Below are 20,116 nucleotides of genomic sequence, written 5' to 3' on the forward strand. Positions count from 1 at the left end.
GATCTACATCTTCACTCTCTGGGGCCAGTATCCTGTTTTCTCCAGCCTGAATCCCCTCAGGGTGCGCTGTGTGGATGGGCGTGGGGGTGGCTGATGGCTTGATGGCCACAACATCCTTTGGCAGGTGACATTCTTTGTCCACAAGTGTCATTTGGGGATCCAGGAGAAAAGTATATTGAATGTAGTCTTTGCCTGTTTGACACAAGTCTGGGCCTGAGACTAAATGTCTAAAGTCTACTTTGAACCTACTCATGATATTTCCCAAAATATGGGTAGGTTCCTTGATACTCTAGCACCACTCGAATGGCTCTTGCAGCGAACTTGGATAGGGGTGGGAGGGCATAAAAATTGGTAGCAGAATGAGGTTTGTGGTTTGGCCTCATCGGTGTCTCTTGGCCTCTGTGTTCCTCTATGTGCATTCTAAGAAGATGTTAGTACCCAGGGGAAAGAACGGTTACAATGAAATCATCTGAAATATATCTATCAAAGTAGCATATCAGTCTGCATGCCAGGATGAAATGGATTTGCCTCCAGGGAACAGGCGCTTACATGCATTCGGAGAAGCAAGCTCAAGTTATAAACAAAGCCATGAAAACAGGCCTGCTCATGCAGACACAGGAGCCTCCCCTTGAGTTTCACAAGGACTTCTCTGGGACCTGGGGGTTTCCACTGATTTTTTTCTGATAATAACCAAACTAGCAGACACAGAAATTATTAGGAGCTTTTCTGTATTCAGTATGTTCCTTTCCTCTGTTAGGAAGAGTAAGAATGCTGCTTTGCTTTAAGGGTGGAATTGAGTCTAGGCAGCTGACTTCCAAAATTGCATGGGAGATTTTATTGACTCCCCTAAGTGCCTCAGATGGTAAGAGAATCTGCCCACAATATGGGAGACCCAGGTTCAATCCCTGGGTTGAAAAGATCCCCTGGAGAAGGAAATAGCAACCCACTCCAGTATTCTTGCCTGGAGAATTCCATAGACAGAGGAGCCTGGAGGGCTACAGTCTTTTTTCACACAAATGTTTGCATACCTCTTAATGGACTGATTTTAATTATACCAGTCAGTTCAGTTCAGTTGCTCAGTCGTGTCCAACTCTTTGTGACCCCATGGACTGCAGCAATCCAGGCTTCCCTGTCTGTCACCAACTCCCAGAGTAGGTCAAACTCATGTCCATGATGCCAGTTCTTCGCATCAGGTGGCCAAATTATTGGAGTTTCAGCTTCAGCATCAGTACTTCCAATGAATTTTCAGGACTGATTTCCTTTAGGATAGACTGGTTGTATCTCCTTGAAGTTCAAGGGACTCTCAAGAGTCTTCTCCAACACCACAGTTCAAAAGCATCAGTTCTTTGGCTCTCAGCTTACTTATAGTCCAACTCTCAAATCCATACATGACCACTGGAAAAACCATAGCTCTGACTAGATGAACCTTTGTTGGCAAAGTAATGTCTCTGGTTTTTAATATGCTGTCTAGGTTGGTCATAGCTTTTCTTCCAAGGAGCAAGCATCTTTTAATTTCATGGCTGCAGTCACCATCTGCAGTGATTTTGGAGCCCAAGAAAATAAAGTCTCTCACTGTTTCCATTATTTCCTGATCTATTTGCCATGACATGATGGGACCAGATACCATGATCTTCCTATTTTAAATGTTGAATTTTAAGCCAGCTCATTCACTCTCCTCTTTCATTTTCATCAAGAGGCTCTTTAGTTCCTCTTCACTTTCTGCCATAAGGGTGGTGTCATCTGCATATCTGAGGTTATTGATATTTCTCCCGGCAATCTCGATTCTAGCTTGTGCTTCATCTAGTCCAGCATTTCTCATAATGTACTCTGCATATAAGTCAAATAAGCAGGGTGACAATATACAGCCTTGACGTACTCCTTTCCCAATTTGGAACCAGTCTTCTTGTTCCGTGTCCGGTTCTAACTGTTGCTTTTTGACCTGCATATAGGTTTCTCAAGAGGCAGGTAAGGTGGTCTGGTATTCCATCTCTTGAAGAATTTTCCACAGTTTGTTGTGGTCTACACAGTCAAAGACTTTGGTGTAATCAATAAAGCAAAAGTAGATGTTTTTCTGGTATTCTCTTGCTTTTTCGATGATCTAGCAGATGTTGGCAGTTTGACCCAATTAGCTCTGCTACTTGTCATTGGGACTGCAAATATAATTAAGATTGGCCCCTGCCTTTAAGAAGATGAATACCATGTATGGAGTGACAAGAATTAAGATGATAGCCATTGAAAAGAGGGCAGATGGTTCATCTGGAGTGGCTCAGAATGGTTTCAGGAAAGTGGTAAGATTTAAGGGACAAAGAGAAGAAAGACAACCAGGTTTCCTGACAGAGCATGTCACATGGAGGAGCAAAGACACATCCCCCTGAAGCACCAGAAATCCATGTGCCTGGAAGGGTGAGTGGGAAAAGTGACTCAATGAGGGAAGAAGCAAGAGAAGCTCAAGGGAAACCTTCCGCCCGATGTCAAGGAGTTCAAGTCATATCCGTACCTTTCCCTACTGTTTATGTCAGTAACTTCAAGAGAACCAGTGGGGAAGGAAGTGGCAACCCACTCCAGTGTTCTTGCCTGGAGAATCCCATGGACAGAGGAGCCTGGCGGGCTACAGTCCCTGGGGTCGGAAACAGTCGGAAATGACTGAGCAACAACAGCACAAGAGAACCAGAGAGAGGTTGTCAGGGTCTCTAAGCATCTGTGTTTTTCTGCAGTTTTGTGGCCAAGGGTGCAAAGCTCTCTTTCGGGCAGGAACTGTGCTGTGTTCCACTATCTGTGTTACCTGAAGCGGAAGAGCAAACAGTCTTGTAGTATCGTGAATACCACACAATAGAATAATGACAGAATTGACACTGTAATTTTTTTTGTTATGAAGTATATTTTGAAGCTGTATATTTTTTAATGGTCAGGAGATTTCTGTGTTTATCGAAAGGAGAGGAGAAACATGACACTCGCAGACTGCTCGAATGCCTGGTAAATGTCGCCACTGGGTGTTCTGTAGGCACTTCAAGTCAGTGTGTCCAGACAAAAGAAGTCTTTCTACCTCACATCCTAAAACTAGTTCTTCCTTCCATGGGTCCTACCTGAGCTGAACTGTCGGAGAGCTGGGGTTTTCTCAACAGCTGACCTGTCTGTGTCGTCCTAGCCCTTGAAAGGTAATATAGGAAAGACCATCGACTTTGGAATTAATGCTGCCTGGGTGTTAATCCCAGCTAGGCCATTTACAAGCTATTAAGCTTTTGACTTTTTATTTTTTATTATTATTTTTTTTTTAAGCTTTTGACTTTTTAGAAGGACATGGACCAAACAGTGTTCAGTTCAGTTCAGTTCAGTCGCTCAGTCATGTCCGACTCTTTGCCACCCCATGAATCACAGCACGCCAGGCCTCCCTCTCCATCACCAACTCCCGGAGTTCACTCAGACTCACGTCCATCGAGCCAGTGATGCCATCCAGCCATCTCATCCTCTGTCGTCCCCTTCTCCTCCTGCCCCCAATCCCTCCCAGCATCAGAGTCTTTTCCAATGAGTCAACTCTTCGCATGAGGTGGCCAAAGTACTGGAGTTCAGAGAAGGGTAAATACAACGTCAGAAGACCTTGGAACTATGCCCAAGATGAGCAGTGAAAATTCAAGCCTTTTTCTTGAAAAGCACCACTCCGTTTTTGAAGGGTGGTTGACCTCAGGGAATATGTGTATTGATAGCCAAATCGTAACTGTGTGCATTAAGTGTATGAGTTACAACACGGAAGCTGCAGTGTCATTTCAGGCAAGTCACTATACATACACAGGGTCATAACTAAAATCACATCCCTGCTCCAGGTTAGTATTTTGACTATATAAACCAAATTCTTCAGTGAGGCATGAAAAGTTCTCATTAATAACAATTTTCATCTTTTTTACTCTTTGCTCTATATCCCCGGCACTTAGAATGGCAGCTGACACGTGGTAGGCATTCTGCAAAGATTTGTTGAAATAGGTTCAGAAATAGAAAAGTTATTAGGCAGTTAATACTCTTCCCAACAATTAGGAGATATTATCCCCTAACAAATTCCTAAAGCGTACAGTATTTTACTGGAGCCACATAAGATACTTGTTTAAATAAATGATTCCTTTTTGAAACAAAAACACTAATTCAAAAAGATGCATACACCCCAGTGTCTTATGGCAGTATTATTTACAATAGCCAAGATATGAAAGCAACTTAAGTGTCCATGCACAGATGATTAGATAAAGAAGATGTAGTCCAGATGTACAATAGAATACTACTCAGCCATAATAAAGAATGAAAATTTGCCATTTGCAACAACATTGGTGGACTTGAAAGGTACTAAGCTAAGTGAAGTAAATTAGAGAAAGGCAAAGACTGTATGATGTCACTTATACGTGGAACCTAAAGAACCCAACAAACTAGTGAATATGACAAAAAAGAAGCAGACTCACAAATGTATAGAACAAACTAGTGGTTACTAGTGGGAAGAGGGCATGGGGGGAGCAGTACAAGTGTAGAGTGTCAAAAGGTATGAACTATTATGTAAAAATACTACATATAATACTGCAAGGATAGACTGTACAACATAAGGAATATATCCAATAGTTTATAATAACTATAAATGGAATATAGCCTTTAAACTTTGTGAATCACTATATGGTACACCTGTAGCATATAATATTTTACATCAACTATACTTCAGTTTGTTTCCCTCATAGCTCAGTTAGTAAAGAATCCGCCTGCAATGCAGGAGACCCTGGTTCGATTCCTGGGACAGGAAGATCCCCTAGAGAAGGGATATGCTGCTGCTGCTGCTAAGTCACTTCAGTCGTGTCAAACTCTGTGCGACCCCATAGACAGCAGCCCACCAGGCTCCCCCGTCCCTGGGATTCTCCAGGCAAGAACACTGGAGTGGGTTGCCATTTCCTTCTCCAATGCATGAAAGTGAAAAGTGAAAGTGAAGTCGCTCAGTCGTGCCCAACTCTTAGCGATCCCATGGACTGCAGCCTACCAGGCTCCTCCACCCATGGGATTTTCCAGGCAAGAGTACTGCAGTAGGGTGCCATTGCCTTCTCCGAGAGGAGGGATATGCTATCCACTCCAGTATTCTTGGGCTTGCCTTGTGGCTAAGCTGATAAAGAATCAGCCTGCAATGCAGGAGACCTGGGTTTGATCCTGGGTTAGGAAGATCCCCTGGAGAAAGGAAAGGCCACCCACTCCAGGATTCTGGCCTGAAAGAGCTCCATGGACTGTATAGTCCATGCGGTTGCAAAGAGTCAGACCCAACTGAGCGACTTTCACTTTGATACTTCAATTTTTTTTTAATTTTTAACAATTACTTATTAAACTAATACTGTAAGCTCTAAAAAGCTCATCAGCAAACATACCCAACTCCATCAGTTGTGAAAGGGATCAAAGTGGCTGGGAGGCAGATTTCAGCCAAACTTAAGAAGTATTCTCAACTTGTCTGTCAGTGGAACCGACAACCGACAGACCTGCTCGGGTTGTTCTAAACTTTTTAATATTCCACCCAAGGAGATATAGTGCTCGTCTGGGCCGTGTACAAAGGAAAACAGCAGGCATTGAGGTGGCTGTGATTCTTGTGGGCAACAATAGCAAAATGGGTTTAAATGAAACAGAGGTCTCATTTGGGAAAACAGGCAGTGTTGAAGGATTTTATGAAAAAATAGATATATCAGATTATCCGGGATAAATGATATACATGACTTTTTATCTCTTCCTCTACAGCCAGTGCTGATTTTCCATATAACCCAGGACAAGGCCAGGCCATAAGAAATGGAGTCAACAGAAACTCGGCCATCATTGGAGGTAGGTGACGCACAGGACAGGCGCTTCCTCACTTGTGGGGAGTGCTCATTTTCAATAAAAGCATTGTCCAGAGGAAAAGGAGTCATCTAGACTTGTACTTTATTTATTTTGCTGTTTAAATATGGCTGAAGATTGAGAAGTACAGATGTGGAGAAACTGGTAAGTGTAACCTGGCTCTTTTTAAATGCTGACTTATTACTTAAAAAAAGGAAAAGAACAGTAGTATTAGGAAGCTAACCAGCATCTGAATACACAAGCAGGCTGTCATGGCAACATGACATGGCAACAGCCAGGACATCTGTTTATGCCCTCATCATCCTCTTGCATCCCAAATGATCCAGAGTAGCTTGCTACAAAAATGGGAAGGACTATGCCAGTCTGGTTTCAGTTATCTTAATAAAAATTATCAGACCATTAATAAGCCAGAGTATCTGAATATTCCAGGCTTTTCTTCCCACCATAGAAACCTGCATAATATTTTGACTCTCCTAGTATAGTTCCTCGTGTTTGGATCAGTAAATATCACCTTTGCCTTCTTCTCTCTGCTTCTTCCGCCTTATTTTATAAAGATGTTTCCTGTCTCTCTGAAGACAGCTAATACTGTTAAGCATATGAAGGATTTTAAACTCAGCCAATCAACTCAGCTTAGTCAGTAGGTTTATTTTCCACAGGAAGAAAGTGGACACCTATATATATGTGACTATTAAATTACAGGGCTTCCCTGGCGGCTCAGATGATAAAGCGTCTGTCTACAATGCAGGAGACCCAGGTTCGATCCCTGGGTTGCGAAGATCCCCTGGAGAAGGAAATGGCAGCCCACTCCAGTATTCTTGCCTGCAGAATCCCAATACATTCCGAGCCTGTGTGCGTGCATGCTAGGTTGCTTCACTCATGTCCAACTCTTTGCGACCCTATGGGTTGTAGCCCACCATTCTCCTTTGTCTGTGGGATTCTCCAGGCAAGAATACTGGAGTGGGTTGCCATTTCCTCCTCCGGGGGATCTTCTCAACCCTGGGATAGAACCTGCGTCTCCTGTGTCTCCTGCATTGCAGGATTCTTTACCCACTGAGCCGCCTGGAAGCCCAAATACATTCAGGAATGGTGCATAAATCACATTGTTCAGCGTTCTGGTATAATCTTTATCCTCATTATTTTGCTTTTCTAATATCAACTTTATTGAAGCATGCTGCTGCTGCTGCTGCTAAGTCACTTCAGTCATGTCCGACTCTGTGTGACCCCATAGACGGCAGCCCACCAGGCTCCCCCATTCTTGGGATTCTCCAGGCAAGAACACTGGAGTGGGTTACCATTGCCTTCTCCAATGCATGAAAGTGAAAAGTGAAAGTGAAGTCGCTCAGTCGTATCCGACTCATAGCGACCCCATGGACTGCAGCCTACCAGGCTCCTCCATCCATGGGCTTTTCCAGGCAGGAGTATTGAAGCATAATATGCACTTATTTAAATGTAACACATTATGACTTTTAACAAACACATATGCCTATAGTGTTAGTCGCTCAGTCGTGTCTGACTCTTTGCGACCCCTTCTGCAGCCCACCAGGCTCCTCTGTCCATGGAATTCTTCAGGCAAGAATATACCGGAGCGGGTTGCCATTTCCTTCTCCAACATATTCCTATAACCACAGCCACAATCAAGACACAGAACGTTTCCACCCACTAAAAGTTCTCTCATACCCCTTGTAATCTGCCCCTCTCCCACTCCACTTGCCTTTGTCACGTGGATTTCTTTTGCCTCTTTTTAGGGTTTCACAGAAATGGAATCACATAGTATGTAATCTGTTGTGCCTTCTTTCCCTTGACGTGTTTTTGAGAATCTGTTGACACCGTTGTATTACCAATGGTCTGTTTATTTTTACTGCCAAGTTGTATTCCTTTGTATGAATGAAGGAGTTTGCTTTATCTACTCACCTGCTGATAGATGTTTGGTTTGTTTCCAGGCTTGGGCTGTTTGGACAAAAGCTGCTGTGAATATTCTTGTCCAAGTTCTGGCCTTTGTAAACAAAAGTTTTAGTTTCTCTGGTAATTCCTAGGAGTATAATTGCTGAGTTATTGTAGATATTTAACTTTACAGGAAATTGCCATATAATTTTCCCAAATGGTTGAACCATTTTATGCTTCCATAAGCAATATCTGAGAGGTCAAACTGCTTCACAGTCTTGCCAGCACTTGGCACTGTCAATCTCTGTAGCCATCTCATTGATGAGCGGTAACTCACTGCACCTTGTTTGTTTTTAAGTCTTTTTCTGTTGACAGTATCATTTTGTTTTTAATTTTATTTATGGGTGTGCTGGGTCTTCATTGCTGCACAGGCTTTTCTTTAGTTGATGGGGGGGTTGGGGGGGCTACTCTCTAGTTGCAGTGCATAGGCTTCTTATTGTGGTAGCTTCTCTTGTTGCAGAGCACAGGCTCTAGGGCGCTCAGGCTTCAGCAGTTGTGGCACATGGGCTCAGCAGTTGCAGCCCCCAGGCTCTAGAGCGCAGGCTCAGTAGTTGTGGCACACGGGCCTAGTTGCTCCACAGCACAAGGGATCTTCCTGGCCCAGGGATCAAACCCGTGTCTCTTGTATTGGCAGGTGGATTCTCCACCACTGAGCTGCCAGGAAAGCCCCCTCACTGAGGTTTTAATGTGCAACTATATGATGACTTCTGAGCATCTTTTTCCATGCTTATCACTGTTTGCAAATCTTTTGTGAAGTGTCTATTTAAATCTTTCTCCTCTTTTAATTGGATTGTCTGACTTCTTTCTATTGAGTTGTAAGAGTTCTTCTTGCATTCTCATTGTTTAGTTTTCTTAGTGGTACTTTTTGAAAAGCAGGAGATTTTAATTTTTATAAAGTCCAACTTTCTAACCTTTTTACAGTTTGTGATATTTTTTAATCCTTTCTAAAAATCTGCCAACCCCAAGGTTGTAAAGATTTTCTCCTGTTTTCTCCCAGAAGTTTTATAGCTTTTGTTTTTAATTATTCAGTCTATAATCACTTTGGGGGGCTTCCCTGATGGCTCAGATGGTAAAGAATCTGCCTGCAATGTGGGAGACCTAGGTTTGATCCTGGGTTGGGAAGATCACCTAGAGAAGGAAATGGCAACCCACTCCAGTATTCTTGCCTGGAGAATCTCCATGGACAGAGGAGCCCAGTGGCATAGAGTCTGTGGGGTCACAAATAGCTGGACACAGCTGAGCGACTAACACATACACATAGTCACTTTGAGTTAATACCTGTATATAGTATGAGATAAAAGTAAAAAATCATCATTTGCCAAACAAATATCTAGTTATTCTGAGATCACTTGTTGAAAAGATTATTTTTTTTCCAATTTAATTTCCATGTTACTTTTGTCAAAAATCAATTGACTATATATTTGTAAGTCTTTTTTCTGGACTCTATTCTGTTTTGTTGATTTACATATCTTTCTTTGGCCAGTATTACTCTTACTTTATTATTGTATCTTTAAAGTAAGTCTTTAAATAAGCAACGTAAGTTCTACAATCATTTCCTTTTTTTTTTTTTTTTGGTAACTATTTTGACTCTTCTGGGTCCTTTGCATTGCCATATAAAATTTAGAATCAGCTTATACATTTCTAAAAAAAAAATTGCTATTATTTTCATTGATAGCATTAAATCTATAAATGAACAGCTTAACAATATTGACATTGAAATATGGTATATGCATCCATTTATTTAGGTCTTCTTTAGTTTGTCTCAGCGAGGTTTTATGATTTTCAGTGTACAGTCTTGAATAGCTGTGTTCGGTTCATTCTGTTGTAAGTGGCACTATTTTATTACTTTCATTTCCAAATACTTCTTGCTAATATATGAAAATATAAATTTCACCTTGCTAAATTTACTGTTAGTTCCAGCAACTTTTTTTTGTATATTCCTTAGTATTTTCTACATAGACAGTCCTGTCATCTGAGAATAGAGTTCTCATTCTCAATCAGTACACTTTTTGTTTTGTTTTTATTTTATTCCACTGTCTAGAAAGGCAATGGCAACCCACTCCAGTACTTTTGCCTGGAAAATCCATGGACGGAGGAGCCTGGTGGGCTACAGTCCGTGGGGTCACGGAGAGTCAGACACGACTGAGCGACTTCACTTTCACTTTTCCTTTCATGCACTGGAGAAGGAAATGGCAACCCACTCCAGTGTTCTTGCCTGGAGAATCCCAGGGACGGGGGAGCCTGGTGGGCTGCCGTCCATGGGGTCGCACAGAGTCGGACACGACTGAAGCGACTTAGCAGCAGCAGCAGAACTTTTAGTACAGTCATGAGTTAAGGTGATGAGAGTTGACTCTCTTGCATTTTTCCATATTTTAGGAGGAATGTGTTTAATCTTTCACTATTAACTGCAATATTAGCTGCAGATTGCTCAAAGATGCCCTTTTTCAAGGTTGAAAGTTTCTATTGATAGTTTCCTGAGAGGCTTCATGATAAATGGGTGTTGAAATTTCTCATATTTCTTTTTTAGTCATGTGCATTTATTGATAAAGGTTTTTCTCCTTTATTTCCTTAATGTGGTAAATAACATTGCTTTATTTTTAAATGTTAACTCGATCTTACCTTCCTAGAATTAATACCTTTTTTTGTTACCATCTATTCCCCTTTACATATTGCTGGGTTTGATTTGCTACAGTTGTATTTGGGAGAGACACTGCTCCATCGTTTTCTTCTAGTGTGTTTGGTAATAGTGTCAGGATAATTCTGGCCTCATAAAACGAGTTGAGTGGTATATCCTTCTCCTCTAAGACAGACGTGTAGGTCTGGTATTACTTCCTTAGGTCAAGTTCGTTAACAGTGTTTTTGAGGTCTTCTGAAGGCTTACTGATTTTCTGTTTCATCGTTCGGTCAACTCGTAGGAGGAAAGGGTTGAAATCTCCAAATATACCTGCGGAACCCGGTCTCCTTGTCCCCTCCGGCGCTGTGGGTTTTCGCTGCTCGGGAGTTCCGTGGCTGCTGTGGGAGAGGCGCCTTGAGGGAGCCGTGGCGACGAGGGGAGGCGCGCCGGCGGGCTCCTCGGGCCGCGTTTAACCTCTCGCCCCTCTGTCCTGTGTCCCCCAGGGGTCATTGCCGTGGTCATCTTCACCATCCTCTGCACCTTGGTCTTCCTCATTCGCTACATGTTCCGTCACAAGGGCACCTACCACACCAACGAGGCGAAGGGCGCGGAGTCCGCCGAGAGCGCCGACGCCGCCATCATGAACAACGACCCCAACTTCACAGAGACCATCGACGAGAGCAAGAAGGAATGGCTCATCTGAGGCGCGGCGCTTGGGCTCCGGGAAGTGGGGGGCGGGAGAGGGGGGAGCGTGACCAGGGAGGAGGGCAAGGGACGGAAGCACCCTACTTCATAGCCCTGAGCACGCCCTGCAGAGATCAGCACAAGCTGGGAGGCAAGCGACCGCAAACTCCTGGAGACGGACGGCCACAAAAAAAAAAAAACACAACTTTTTGATATTTCTTTATAGCTGAGTTTCCCCTTCTGTATCAAAACAAAATAATATAAAAACTGCTTTTAGAGTTTAAGCAATGGTCAACATTTGTAGGTACTATCTGTCGAATATTTTGTGTGTGTTTAGAGAGCTGTTCTGAAAACTCACAGGAACAGGGCCCGTTTTCTACAATTTTCAGCGCCCTTAGTACGTGGATGTTTTTCCTGGAGAAACGTTGATGCACATGTACACGGCCTCCCGCGTTTTCTTCTTTTTACATAGAGTCAGCCTCTGATGGGCTGTGGTAGTAACTAGTTAGTGTTCATAAGATATTTCTTTGGTGTCCTGTGAATTGGAAAAGGAAAGGAAGGGGCTGTGATTTACCAGTTTTCAGAGAGACCTCAGTGTGTGCCGGTTCTCTGAGAGTTCCCACTGGAGGCAGAGGGGTGCGGTCCCTCCTGTGTGACAGAACCATCAGGACAACCCAGAGAAGCTTTCAGACCCAGGGGAAGCAGTCCCCTACTGGATCGCTGGTTTTACTTTGAATCAGATTCTACGCGATTACACCGCTCCACATCTGTAGTCTTAGACCTATCCGGTGTCTGTAACTGTCAGCTATAATACCTGGTGATCAGCCAAGACAAAGGGTTTTCCCTCTGCTTTACCTACAAGATACTAGGTTAGACTGTAAGTGTGTGTAAGCACCATGGTGAGGAATTAGAGCCAGATGTTGAGATGTGTTGGCTCTGTGTCTTCTATAGTTGGTAGCAGGAGTGTGGACACTTCTTAGAGAATGCTTAAGTTAGGTTGCTCTTCTTCTTTTGCTTTATCTGGTCTTTATGCGCCTGTGACAAGATCCTTAGCAGACAGTGTCTCTGAATGGACGGACCAAAATAAAGCCAAGTTGTGATTGCGATTGTTATTGCTATTATTCTGGAATCATGTGCAAAATCCTGCCCTATTCTAACTGATCTACTCCATGTATTATTCCATCCTAAACAGACGCACGGCCGTGATTCAGGGACTTTCTTTGGCAGATACATCTGAAGTTCAGGTTCATCACAACCTGGGAACTGACCATTGCTTCTCAGAGAATGGACATCTCTGGTCAGCCAGACCTCAGCTTATTCAGGAGCCTTGATCAACTAATTCCGGCAAGGAACTATTTATTTAAAACTAATTGACTGTTTCTGTAGACCAGTGGGACAACTCTCCTATTGAAGCATCCAAAAAATAATTTCATGTATTTATTTTACAAGAAGATTACACAAAAGTTATTTCTAGAATGACTTAACATTTATGATCATTACAGTTCGGGCTGTTAGATTTAATAAGGATGTTAAAATTTTCTTAGACTCCAACGTTTTGAGGCATTAAATAACACTTTTTTCTTTCTCCTCCTGGAAGGAGGTAAGATGAGGTTAAAATGGTACTGTTGGTCGGGTGGCCTACCTTGAGAAAATGGAAATTCTAGTTTGTTTGGGTGATGTATTCAAGACACTTCGGGATAGCTAACTTATTGGAGGATCTCAGTTTCTTGAGTGATGGAACGTGTTATCTTCGCTGCACCTGGCACCAGTGCCTGGCACATTCCCAAGGAGACAGTGGGCCAGTTAAGCCACATTTAAGTCGAGGTCACAGAACAAAAGGGGATTCTACTGCCCTTTTACAGTTGCTGGCCTCAGGCATGAGCATAACACCCTTTATTTAAAAGTCTTGATCATTCTTCCTTAAAATGCATTTAACATGAAAAGCATTCATTGTAACTAAATAATTAGAAAACGTGACATTTACAAGGACATATTGAAAACAAACATTATTAATTTGACCAAGATGACTCCCATTAAGGATTATTTTCTATATTGTCAAATTGAAAAAGCAAACTTTAAACTTTATATTTTAAAACGTTTCTGATTTCTTAAAACCTATTTGACAGGTATCACTTTTACACTTGACAAATAACACCAGATGGAAATTTGTTATTTATTGTACTTCCCATGACAGTTTTATTCTACATACATTATCTGAGCACTTTCCCTTTCTTTCCAAAATATTAAGAAAACAATCAAACGTATCCCCTTCAACTAAAATGTTCCTACCCTTTCTCTCCTCTGTCTTTTCTTTTTCCTGTCACAGAAAAGTGTAAAATAAAACCTAATACTTCTCCCCAAATTTTCGAACGTAGGGCACCCGGATGCCTGCAGGGGTCAGTGTTTCTCCCATCTCAGCATCATTTGAGATGGTCTCTGCCCTGAAGGGGGTAGTAGCCCAGCCAGCGGACAGGACACAACACAGTGGATAAGGATTTAAGTAGTGAAGTAACGTACCAAATGCGTGCTGGACGTCTCCAATATGGGACTGCAGTCTTCACCCAGATCCCTGACTCTATCTGCGAAGGCCACATGTAGTACCTTCTAAATGCTAATTTTGTTTACGTGCACAAAAGGATGCTGCCCTCTTCTTTCCAGCTCCCCAGGCAGCCATGACATTACGACCCAAGCTCAGTGCCCAGCCTTGCTTTGTCAATCATATCCGGCCAAAGCTGATCCCAACAGCTCACCAGCAGAGCACTAAGAGGCTGGTGGTGGCTCTTTCAGTGATAACCAGAACAAAACAAAGTTTCCTTTAAATAAGAGGTTTTTTTAAAGTTTCAGGGGCAACTGATGATTGATCCTGGCTTGTTCGTGCAGGAAACATCTTCTGTGTACAAACCAAGCATGTCTGTTTTGAGTTGCTAGGATTGGAGACTTTGAATGAATGCAAAATCAGTGACAGTCTGAGCTCTCAGTGTATTCCCTTGAGCTCAAGAAAGCTAGCTTGGGAGGTAAGAAGTTATATTCTTAAGCTCTTCTCTGGCCCTTAGCATAAAAGACAACATTTCCCCTTGTGGCTTTCAAGCAACTGCTCGAAAAAAAAAAAAAGAGAGAGGACCTGTTGTGTGGAAGTTTTTGTTGAGTTGGAGACAAGAGTTTGAGAGTTTTTGTTGGAAAATTGCCTGTTGCCCTGCACTTGAAAAGCAAGCATCCTTTACTTACAGGAGCAGGATTTCTGAGGCTCGGAAAAGAAATTGGCGTGAGCCCAAAAGTAGATTTCATGTTGTTGTTGAACATCTGTGGGGCAGCCACTAGATGGCGCTGAGAGTTGGGCACAACGACACAAACCGTAGTAACTTCCAAAGGAAAAGCACATGTCTCTGTTAGGAATATGCAGTGTCAGTGTGAAACTTTTACTTCTTTCTCCATCTGTTGTTTTCTATTCTTCCATGTGTTCTTTTTCACTCTCTCCTTTCTCTTATGCTGTAAACGTTTTCATGGTCCCTTAACATCTCACATCTCCAAATGATCAGTACCTGATTGGAAGCTGTTACTATTTTTTTCCTCTTTTTCACCATCCTGCCCAAGCAGTTTTCAAAGAGAAAGGCAACAGTTGTTAAACTGAATTCCAATGAGCCAGCCAAAAATAGGTCAAAATTGCTAGTCCCAATAGAACCGCCGCATGTGGAACAATCAGTGTGTCCAACTGATTTGGGCTGAAGACCAATGGATGCCATTTTTAAAATGATGTTTTGGTGAGAGTGATCCTGAGAGTCACTTGATGGAGTGCAAGCCCTTTTCTCTGTCTGACATGTTCTGTGACCTCAGCCAAGTGGCTGACCCTCTCTGTTTCTCTTTGCCTTGTATGTAAGCTAGAGCTGTTTCTTATCTGCTTCATAACACAATGGGGAGTGCCATGGATCCTTGGCTGCAGATACTTTGAAACCCAAACATAAAGGCCAAGTCAGTGGACCTATTGGAAGTCTTACTTTCCAGCTTGTGGTTAAGAAGCCAAGCAGTCAAGTCCAAGAGTGTGGAAACATGAGGCATTGTTGTACAACCATTAGATTCGGAGTCAGGGAGACTGCCAGGGAGCTTTTCTGTCAACATCAGCAGGTGCAACACAGCCAAGGGCCAGAACTCCTGTGTATAAAGCCCCAAGTTCCCACCTAGGTGTGATGTGATTTGCAGCTTACCATGCCCCAGTGTGATTGAAATGGCTTATAAATAAGAAAACATGAACAACTAATGTGACTATTTCACATAGCCCAGTGGCTCTCTGCTTAAACTGCACACACCCTGCATGATAGAAACTTTAAATTTATTTCACAGCAGTATTTTATATATATACACAACTGATATGTGCAGCTCACGGTCAATGAAGTAGGGAAACCATGTTGAAAAGTTGCTTACCCCCCATGGAGCAAAGACTGGCTGAAGATAATGAAGATACCTGGGCACATGGATATTAATACTCACCAGGCACTTGTGAGTTTATTTTCCAGATAAAAACGTGCTTTAAGAGCCTGTCTACTTAGATGGGCTGCACCATTTTCTGAGTCTCCGTTTATTTACAGCAATTGGTGGATTTTGAGATGGTTCTCAAAACACGGAGATTCCTCCCATCTTGTAGGCCAAGAAACAGTTCTCAATGTCACTTATTCTAAGTTTGTTTTGTCGGGTATTTTGGGTTTTGTTTTTTGTTTTTTTTTTGTTTTTTTTTTCGGTGAACATGGTGAACTGCAGAGGTTGAAGTTGTGAAAAGGCTGGGCTAATATTCTCTCTGTAAAGTCAATTAGGCTTTCTATCCCTGTGAAATAACCAGGAAATTTCACTCTCTAAAAGCAACAGCATGTAAACTAGAATGGAAGAAGGAAATTATGTATGTATGCCTACTCTTCTTTGTGAATGTCTTTCATTTAACTAAAATTATATTAGAAACCAGATTGATAAATAAAAAAGTCCAAAATAGTTTCAATTATCCTTAAAGCAATTCTTTGTGTTTTGTTCCACTTGTTTTACTTAGAAGCTCTGTTTCAGCCTTTCAGCAAAGAAAGTTCCAGGCACTGAACTACACATCTCTTTGGCAGGTAATCTTTCTAAAAGCGGTGCAGTTACGGTCACTCCCCAAAGACAGGTCTCAAACGGATGCAGCCTTCCTTAACCTTCATTTGCTGTGAACTCCTCCCCCCGGCCCATTTTTCTTAAAAGGAGCTTAGCACATATTGGCTTCATGTTTTGGATTAATTTACACAGCTTGGTTAAATGTGGTTAGAGTTACATGGTGTCCAGAATATCTTCCGAGCCTAGTTTGAGATGAGGGCGTAACGCCGGATAATGGATAAATGGATCCCAGCCAGTGAGCTAGGTAACAGGGATTTACAATGTGTCTGGAGGCGTAGATGGTTCTAAGTGCACATGTTGTACATTAAGAGCTGCGGTTCTTATTATTCACATTGCCTAGTCTTCACTTACCATTGGGAAGCCATTTCCTGCTGATCAATGTTCAGTGAAGCCTTGAAATGGACACCAAAGAAGTGTGAATTCCAGTTAAAAGCCCAGCCTCTCTGTGCTTCAGCAATTCCCAAGGCCAATCAATAGCAATAACTCTGAGGTCCATTTAGAAGGTGCTGCGCCCTGAGGTTCTTTGTCATAATTCCGCTTTGAGAGTGTGATCCAACAGGTGCGGGAGAATGTCAGAAAGTCCCCCGAGAAAATCGGTACTTGTAAAAGTTCATAACAAACGAATGTTAAAAAGAATGAGCCGACCCGTTCAGGATTTACCATCAGCAGCAAGGGCATCTGAGAACCACCTGCCTCTTCCCTCACCCAGTCCCTCTGCCGTCAGCCGTGAGGGCACCGAAGCCCGTAAGTCCAGAAAGACAGTGACTTTATTTTGCAGAACGCAGTATCTGTTCAATGAACAGGAAGTAGAGGAGCTGAGGAGAGAGTATTAGGGACAAATGCACGCAGAGAGGTAATTAAAGAAGCACCCAGTTTTTCTCTTTGTTGGTGATGACATGGCCTGGTGGTTGGAATAGAGGAAACAGTTGTGTTAATGTTTTTAGAGTTTATGTCCTCCCCAAAGAACCTATGTCTGAGAGCTAAGTCTTTACAGCAAGTGTTATATGAGTTATCATTCACAAATGCACGTCTTGCCTTGGTCACTCTAAAGACATGAATTCAGAGAAACCTGGCTAAATAATCCCCGAGCAGGAAGATTTCTTTCTACCAACAACCCTCCCCTCAACACAAACATACCAACATGCCTGCAAAAGACCTAAGCTTAAGGAATTTTGTCAGAAAGAGAAGGCAAAGTTGGGTTTTTTTCTTTTTTTTCTGCATTTCCATTCATCTTAATTCAGTCTTTGGGTACATGATAACTAACATCTCTTGGGACAGGTAAGTAAACAGGTATGCCAAGTCTTTACCAAAAGAATGAAGACATTTTTTTTTTTTGAGTACCTAGAACCAAAGCTTGAGAAAGTTTCATTTCTTCTAAATAGAGAAATTCAAATTATAAAATGGAAATTAAGACATGGCCGAGGTGAAAAAGGCCAAGATGACAAAAATCATGAACTTATTTTCTGTTCACAAAAAGAAAGTTGGAAGATAAAATTCTTAGGTCTAGGAAGGTAAGAGTTAAAATGAAACACGAGGGCAAGCTTTGAAGTCATGAAAGATATTAAAACGGTATGATAAGAGCTTGGACTTTCCAGGTGGCTCAGTGGTAAAGAAGCGGCTGCTGATGCAGGAGACACAGGTTCAATCCCTGGGTCAGGAAGCTCCCCTGGAGGAGGAAATGGCAACCCACTCCAGCATTCTTCCCTGGAAAATTCCATGGACAGAGGAGTCTGGCAGGCTGCAGTCCATGGGGTTTGCATGGAGACCACACAGAGTCAGACATGACTGAACCACTGAGCACACACATATGTATATATATGCATGCATGCTAAGTCGCTTCAGTCATGTCTGATTCTGTGTGACCCTATGGACTGTAGCCAGGCTCCTCTGTCCATGGGATTCTCCAGACAAGAATACTGGAGCGGGTTGCCATTTCCTCCTCCAGGGGATCTTCCCAACCTGGGGATTGAACCTGCATCTCTTATGTCTCCTGCATTGGTAAACAGGTTCTTTACCACTAGCGCCACCTGGGAAGCCATGTACATATATTCTACAAAATATGTTACATAGAAAACACAATATGATAGCCATTAGTCCACCTGCGGAATGGTCATGAGGAAATGGGAGTTTGGATGGGATGGAAATAAAGTAAAACAAAACAGACACCTAGCATAGATAGATAATGGTTAAAAGAAAAAAAAAAATCTAAGGATTATCATCAGCTTGACTCTCAGCCCAGCGGGAGTTGGAGGGATGAGAGAGGGGCCAGGAGAAGTAGCAGCTCATCACCAGGCAGCACAATTAAATCCTGACTGCAGAGGGCTGATGCATAAGTGGACGGCAGGAAACTAACCTCTAATATAATCTATCAATGAATAAGCAATAGCAGATGAACAAAGACAATGTGGAAGGGGAATGACAGCAGAGCGTTTCTGTTCTTTTAAATCCAATTATGTTCCTTATATTGTGGAAGTGAAGGAAACTCGGGGTGGGGCAGGGGGGGTCACCCTCTGGTTCTGCAGATAAACAGACAGTGACCCCTCTGCAAGGATTTGAAAGAAAGATGACCCCTCGCTGCTCCAACTACTCCGGACCCACCAGCGATGACGCACCCCCAGCCCGACTGCTCCTTCGTGAATGGAATAAGGTGTGCGCTCCTGCTGAGTCAATCAGAACAGCACTTCTTCCAGTCAAGTGCTAGTTCTGAAGCTGGTCCAGTGGGCAGGTGGCCCTATTCTGTACTCATTGTAAAGGCACTCCTGGTTAAACCAGAGATCTTGCGAGAAGCACTCCCTCAGCTTTGACAAAAACACAAGAAGCTTCTATTAAACGTTTCTGGGTGATCACGGTATAACTCCTCTAAATTAAATTTATAGGGTTTGTTCACTTTTATTCCAAGCGGTAGCCACACTCTTCCCTCTAAATCACTGCAAGTGTAGCAGATACACTGATGACTGCCAGGCTTGTCATTACGAATCTCAGCTTAAGCACCACAGAGGCAAACTCTAAAGTTCAATTGGTGTCCCCATCTGGTTTATAAAATACAAGCCCGGGACACACGGGAAAGAAAAATGAGTTAACGTGAATCGCCTTAATATGAAACCAGCCAATGGAGCAAAGCAGGTAACTGAATTTATTCTAGATCAAAAGGCTTTGCCTTGACACCTGTACTGGGTTATGTGATTGATTTGCGGGGAGAGCATCTTCTCAGGAAGACAACTATTTTCTGGGAGAATTGAGGCAAAGGAACGAATAGCAGACATTGGGTCATGTGACGAGATTACTTGACCGTGTATGGATTGCCTCCTTGGCCACGTCCAGACACAACCACCAGCAGACACTCCATGGGGCCAGTGCCCTGAGAAACCAGCTGTCATCTGTGACGTCAGCTCTGCACAGACGGGGTGGGGGTGTCACAGGGACATCACAGGTGCACTTTGGGGCCACTGCCCTTCATATACTAGTGCAAACTGTTTAAAATTTAGTCTTCTTTACTGTTCATATCACGTTTAAGGTAACCATTTTGGTTCATGAGAAGCACCAAATCAAGTCATGTTCACAGGTTCAGGAGTTAGAACATCAGTATATCTTTTTAGGGGACACAACTCAGCCCGTAACAAGGCACATGGGCCAGTTCTAGAGAAGGGAACGGCCACCCACTCCAGTATTCTTGCCTGGAGAATTCCATGGACTGAGGAGCCTGGCAGGCTGCAGTCCACAGGGTCACAAAGAGTCGGACACGACTTAGCAACTGAGCACGCATGCACGCTCTTTCTGATAAATTCCTAGAGGTGGGATTCTCTGTCAACTGGCATATATATTTCATTCACAGTGCCAAAGGGGTCCTGCCAAGGATTTTACCAATTGACACTCGACACGCCCTCATCGACTCCAAGCCCTGGCATTTTTCCATACCTG

The 20,116-nt window shown here is 42.9% G+C and overlaps 1 protein-coding gene across 1 annotated transcript in view; it reads left to right on the forward strand.

The window, feature by feature from the left end:
- Window positions 1–16,057, forward strand: part of LOC129658457 (contactin-associated protein-like 2) — a 41,098-nt gene extending 25,041 nt beyond the window's left edge. Inside the window, exons 4-5 of the mRNA XM_055589414.1 lie at window positions 5,737–5,817; window positions 10,891–16,057. Coding sequence (XP_055445389.1) covers window positions 5,737–5,817; window positions 10,891–11,090 — 281 coding nt within the window. The 3' untranslated portion in view covers window positions 11,091–16,057. The remainder of the gene's footprint in view (window positions 1–5,736; window positions 5,818–10,890) is intronic.
- Window positions 16,058–20,116: the final 4,059 nt, after the last annotated feature.

Source organism: Bubalus kerabau, chromosome 8, assembly GCF_029407905.1.
Source record: "Bubalus kerabau isolate K-KA32 ecotype Philippines breed swamp buffalo chromosome 8, PCC_UOA_SB_1v2, whole genome shotgun sequence".
Taxonomy (NCBI): Eukaryota; Metazoa; Chordata; class Mammalia; order Artiodactyla; family Bovidae; genus Bubalus; species Bubalus kerabau.